The following is a 6,705-nucleotide window of genomic DNA, read 5'->3' as shown; positions in this document are numbered from 1 at the left end:
AACGAAAAGATACTTTCATAACTTCTAATAAAAAATATTATTTAATAAATTCTTCAAGCATGTTATAAAAGAAAAGAAAGAAAAATGCGTTTAGAACTTTCTTGCCCATCGCAGAGTATTTATACTTCCATTTTCTCGCTAAAGAAAAGCATTTTAATGTAGTGTTATGATTGTATGATCCTACTTTGTTTGAAATTACTGTGTTAGAACACCAAATGAAGCTTAAGTAATTGGGACATTTTAATGTGCATCATAATTCATCTTTTATACAAAATGTGATTCGCTATAAAGTGGTGGTTTAGGGTCTACAGTGTTATTATATAAAGTTCTTTTTCTTTTGGAATAAAGTGGGAAAAAGAAAAGAGAAGGAATATAAGGAATGGGTAAAAAACCCACAACAAAACAATTTTCATTATTGTATCAAATCAAGAAGAAAAGTAAAGTTATTGATCTCATTTAGTGCTACCAAATTCATGGGTAATCATTGCAGTTTCTAGTTTGGTCAATGGTTGAATTTGTTATATAAAAATACATGAATTGATTAAGATTTAAAATATAAATTATTTTATTTTAATTTTATACTTCATCTTCAAAAGTATTATGTATTATTCTTTTCTATCAACACCTAGATCAAAATAAATTTAAACAATATTTATTTGGATTAAAATTTAAGCTTGAATGACTCTAGATTAAGAATAGATGAAATTGAATCTAAAATTTCAAATTTTCAAGTAGAAGTAAGTTTGATTCAATCTAATTGGATTTTTTTTTTGGATTTCAATATTATTATTAAGTTTAAGACTTCGTCTAAGATAGAACATAAGTTTAAATTTTAAAAGCGTCATTAGAAAAGACAACCACAAACTTTAAAATAAACAATACATATAAAACTTAAGTCCTCATTAACAAAATAATATTATCTTAATTTAAGATAAATATAAAAATTACATATACTAATTATCACGTTTGTAAATAGAATTATGAAGTACCCAAAAAAATGAAATTGTGAATTAGATTTTTCATTTTCAACGAACTGTTTTAGCTCATTACCAAAGTAAGTAGAAGATGCAGATTATTTGGTCATGCAACCTGCTACCAAATTCATAATTTAATTATTTTAGAATCTAACTCCATGAAAAATTGCAAAATAAATAAAAATAAAAATATATCATTTTATTATATATATATATATATATATATCATTCTTTCTCTCCTGTCTCATACCAACCGGACATTTTTGTTTAATATCATTTCTTCACTCTAAACCCTACTTTCTTTTTACTACAAAATTTATTTATATTTCAAAATTTATAAAATAAATATAACTTATATGGTGTATAAAATGGATTGATGGTTATTTAATTAGAGATAAATACTAAAGTCTCGGTGAAATCAAAATCTTTTAGGGATCGAAATATAATTTCACTAAATAACTTATATCTTTATAGTTTTTAAAAATTAAATTAAATTTTATCATTTTAGAAGTCAAAATATAATTTTATCTTTATTAATTTAAAATTTTAAAAGACCTAAATAAAAAAATTATTTTAGGGGTCAAGGCCTTATCAATCCCCTAACCAAAGCTATAATAAATTTCTATGTAATGTGCAATGCTATATATAAACTTTGATTTTATACATTAAATTTTAATTTTATTAAAATTCACAAATTAGTAGCAATATTATCGAATAAGCACGATTTTATATTAATATATTTCATATACTGAATAATACATTAATCAAATATGAAAATAACTGTTTGTATTCAATTATTTAAATGTGTACAACTAAATTAAAATTGAAGTTTTATGTATACATATTAACTATAATTCAAGTTTCAAGTGTATAATTGCACAAATTTAAAATTAATGTACATTTGATATTTGTCTCATTTAATTATTATACAAATCTATAACAATTATTCTACTTCATAATCGGATTAGTGTTTAAAAATAGAGACAATTAGACTCAAGTGATTCGGTCGATAACTCGCTTTGTAACCACTAAACAAATAATTATACATTGATTAATTAGAGAAACAAAAGAAGAGAAAGAGAAAACTTGTTTATTTGTTCTTTGGCTAAGAAATCCCTATAATCTAAAAAGATTTATACATCAAAATCAAAATTTTACTATAAAAATAACAAAATTATAATTCCTTTTTTATTTTCTAAACACTAATTAAATTTTTTTCCTTTACTAACAATCCCTATAAACATAAGAATTTGTTTCACATAAACATATTAGCTTCATAATTATGGAACTAAGATCATGACTGCCATTACCGCGTTGGATTATTGAATATTCTGCAGTTGAGTTGGAGTTGGAGCTCGAACTCATGAGTGAACTCGCTTCCTGAATTGACTCCGTCGATGTGATCAAATCCACATTCTTCAGTAAATACCCGTTCCCGACGAGTTGACTTAAGATTTCTGACTCCGATATCGAGTTCTTCTTCTTCTTATGCTGCATTGTAGCTCTGACGATCTCCGTCAACATTGCATTGGCTAGTCTCCGAATCCCTCTAGCTCCACCCATCAGAATCGCTGAGTTGACTTGCAAATGGGACTGAGTTTTATCCGAGTTCCTCTTGCTGTGCTTCCCACCGGTGCTGCTTTCCTTTGTTAACAAATAAACCGATTCGGGACTCCGATTCCTGACACGGCCGAGTGGGTCACTCAGTAACATCATACTTTTAATATCCACTAACGTTATATGCTTAAAATTTCGCCTGATTCTCCCTAATAACATCGGATAACAAGCCCATCTTCTAAAACTCATCGGAACGTGATCTAAAAACCCAGCCAGCGAGTTCTCTGGATCCAACTCGTTCACATCGAATCCCACTACCGAGCCGTAAGTCAACCGAGTTGACTCACCTTCAGCTTCAGTTGAATCGCCGGAATTCCCTCGACCCTTCTTTCCCCAAATAGTCTCCCCAACATCTTTTTTCCCAGATTTCCAAAACTGGGCCGACTCGAAACTAAAGACCGAGTCACGAGAACCCTTGTTATTGGAAGCTTTATAGTGTTGAATAAGATTGAAGAACGAGTCGTTCTCTTCATGAATAACAAGGTTAAATCTCGAAGACGAAGACCCAAAAAGAAAAACAATGTCGGCTTTCGAAGTAATACCAGACCTATGCAAGACTCGTAAGAAAAGCCTGAGTTCATCTTCGGTCACATCTTCAACAACATGGCTGACGATAAGATCGTGCATGGCTTTCGTCCCACGTCTGTACAAAGTTCCCATCCTTTGTAAAGCAAACGAAGATGGCAAAACCCCAGGGTTTTGCTTAACATTAAGTGGTTTGTTATAATCCCACATGGGGAAAAACCATTTCAAAGGAGGAGGAGGAGGAAATTGGGTCTTTTGAGATAAGAACCGACGAGAGTTTTTAATGGTGGGAGAAGGAATAAAAGATGGGGTGGAAATGGAAGGTTCAAAAGTAGAGAGAGTGAAGAGAAGAATCGTGAGGAAAACCAAAACAAGGCAAATGGAAATAGTGGATTGAGCTTTAGAGAAAAGGAGACTGGAAGAAGCTGTTCTTCGAACAAATCTTGTTGACGGTGGCGTCGTGGTGGTGGTGGTTTGGTTATCAACGGAAGAATTAGTGATTTTGTTTTGGTCGCCATGGAAGAACACCAAGAGTAAACCCATGCCTTTGCTTTCTTTGCCGTTGGCTGCTGCAAACCCCATTTTTTTTTTTTTTACTTTCTTTGCTTTTTCACATCCTTTGATGGCCCCCTTTGGCTTTTTTTTTTTTTTTTTGGCTTCGAGTGGTGGAGAGGATTGTTGTTTTCACAAGGACAATAGGGACGAGCTTATGGATACTGTTATATGGTGGAAATATAATGTGATTTCATCTACTTTATAATTCTATTTAATTATTTAGATAAATATTGTCATACTGAATTCTTTTTATTGTTTAATCACAATATCTAAAGTATATTGATTATAATAAAATTAATTTAGGTACTAATCTAGTTGTATTAATTATCTTCAAAATTATCTCAAGATAATGAAGGAAATAAAATATCTTTCTTTATCAACAATGATTTATATTAACTTTTATTAATTTTATTCACTAATAATGTGGAAATATATATTATATTATTATGGCACAATTGCGGTTGTAAAATATTTATTTGGCCTTTCAATTTTATAAAAGACGTCATTTTAGCTTTCTATTTAATTTTTATTTTTTTAACTTTTAAACTTGTATTGTTTGTCAAATCATCCCATAATAGATGAAAAATTTAACGTCTATTAACTTTATTGTGGATTTTCCATATGGATGTCATGCCAAGAATTAATTAAATTTTAAAATTTAAAAGTTCAAAAAATTTATAAAGAATATTTCTAAAAAAAATTTAAAGTGTTTAAAAGCATAAAAATATTATTTTTATTTTTTATTTTAAAAAATTAATTAATTGTTAATGGGCATACACATGGACTACCACATGGATGTCACGTTAGCAAAACTAACAAACGCTAATTTTTTTCATCCATTTTGAGATGATTTGACAAACAATGTATGTTTAAGGGCTAAAAGAGGTGAAAAATTAGATGGATAACTAAAATAATTTTTTTGTAAAATTGGAGGGCAAAATTAATCAATGCCAAAAATTTATGTAAAAAGCTTATGAGACATTGGTTGAACTTTCAAGACATTGGTGTCATAGGTTGAGGTTGGAATTATTTTTATGTTTTTCCTTTAGTCAATGTCCGGTTAACTCATTACACCTATTGAGTCAATGACCTAATAATAGTATAGATATATACATAATATTAATAATAAAATATGTGATCGAGTTTTGTGCAACAAATCTTGTTTTGGTTTTGATTTTGGTTTTGTCATAATTGTCGAAAAGACCCTCAACATTTATGGGTTTTTGGGTTTGAGCCCTTAATCATTTTTTTATTGACACCCTAAACGTTACAATTTTTTCAGAAATCAACCCAATTTTAACAGTAAACATGAGTTGATCGCCAATCAAACTGCAGGTAAACAAAATAACCTATGTGGCATGCCACATAAGCACGATATCATAGATGACGTCATTTATAAAAAAGAATTGTTATGAGTGCAGCAAAACCAATGAAAACTAACAACGAAACGAAAAAAGAAAAAGAAAAACATTCTTTTACTATCCTACTGATATAAACAAAAATACAAATTTTCTTCTAAATAAAATAGATCATCAAATAAATCGTAAATACCAATGAAAACTAACAGCGAAACCCAAAAAATTCCAATGAATCTGACTTCTTCTCCAACCTTTCTTCCACTACGGACTTCTCTAGTTTCTGCTTTTTGGAAACATCTTTGGTTTCTTTGTTTTCTTCCTCTCTCCCACACTTCGATTTGGAGTCATCATTGGCATTGTCTCTAGCATTATGGTTTTGGGTAGAGGAGTCAAGGTTTTCGAGATCCATGTCTTCAATTGGTGGGTTGGCCTCGATGGGCTCCGACGACTCCTCTTTCTCCGCCATTGAGGAAGATAAGATTTCAAACCCTAGAATGTTTGGTGACAGTGGAAGAGTTAATAGAGTTTGCACAGAGGTTTTGTTTAACTTCCCATGGGTAGATATGTGATGAGGAAGACGAATAGAGCCGCACATGTACTAGCTGATGCAGGTACATTCTATTTTAAACCTATGTTTTTGGGTGGCGGAGGCTCCGTTGGCAATGTAGATCGCGATGGAGCAAGATCATTGGTAGGTGGACCCACTGGATTGAAGATAATGCCATTTTGCACTGGAATCGGAAAAATTTCAAATCTGGGTCTCCGATGGTGTCAATGATTTCGGGCTCTCTCAATTTTCGACCTTTTGATAAGATTTCTAAAGAACGGATTTGTGAAAGCTACCTGAAGAAGTTTATTGTTTTTGTTTTATTGGTTTTCATCTGATGCGAAGAAAGAGAGAAGAAGAAAGATGGAAATAAAATGAAAAAAATTGTTAAACAAATTTTCTATAGATGATGTAACAGCCCGATTTTGACCCAAATCGGAACAGTGGTTTCGGGACCACAAATCCGAATTAAAAAAAATATTTTAATATTATTTTCTGTGTTTATTATGTGTGAATTTGATTGTGTGAAATTTCTGTGTTTTAATTTCACCGTTTAAGTGTCCGATTTAATAAAAGGGTTTAATCGCGTAAAATAAAAATTTAAGGGTTAAATCTAAAAGTACCTAAATGTTATTGTCTTTTTAAATGGGAGGATTTATGATGCTATAAGACCAAAAGTTAGATAGTGGGTGGCATTTGACAAGAGTAACCTTAATATATATGTTAGACAAAATTATTAGTAAAAGGTTAATATAGTAATAAGGTAAATATTAACTTTATAATAAAATTAAGTTATGAAAAGATGAATGTGTTCATCTTTTGTTAGCCGAATATTGAAAAGGAAAGAAACATACATGGCTTTTTATGTTTCGGCACTTCTTTAGCTTGGGTAAGGTATGTTTTGATTTCGATTTTTGATGATTTTTACGTTTTTGTAATCGTTGCTTCGTGTTCTATTTAGCCCATGCTTTAATTTTAGAATTTGAAGGTGATTTTGAGATAAGCCATTGATGAATACTTGAGCTTTATGATAGTTAATGATGAAATATGAAAGATATGTGATAGATTATAATGTTTGTTTTTGAATTTTTGATGAATCTGATTATTTTGGGTTAATTTGTAAGAAAAT

The 6,705-nt window shown here is 30.3% G+C and overlaps 1 protein-coding gene across 1 annotated transcript; it reads right to left on the bottom strand.

Annotated features, from left to right (window-relative positions):
* Window positions 1-2,046: 2,046 nt before the first annotated feature.
* LOC105785347 (hypothetical protein) lies at window positions 2,047-3,822 on the bottom strand. The gene has a single exon (XM_012611395.2). It carries the CDS (start codon window positions 3,696-3,698, stop codon window positions 2,199-2,201), a length of 1,500 nt encoding a protein of 499 aa, XP_012466849.1. The 5' UTR covers window positions 3,699-3,822; the 3' UTR covers window positions 2,047-2,198.
* Between the last annotated feature and the right edge of the window lie 2,883 nt (window positions 3,823-6,705).

Source organism: Gossypium raimondii, chromosome 1 (assembly GCF_025698545.1).
Source record: "Gossypium raimondii isolate GPD5lz chromosome 1, ASM2569854v1, whole genome shotgun sequence".
NCBI lineage: Eukaryota > Viridiplantae > Streptophyta > Magnoliopsida > Malvales > Malvaceae > Gossypium > Gossypium raimondii.
This window is presented reverse-complemented; position numbering and strand designations above follow the sequence as displayed.

Coding starts and splice junctions, on each gene's coding strand:
- LOC105785347 (XM_012611395.2), bottom strand. CDS start 3,698: ATGGGGTTTGCAGCAGCCAACGGCAAAGAAAGCAAAGGCATGGGTTTA.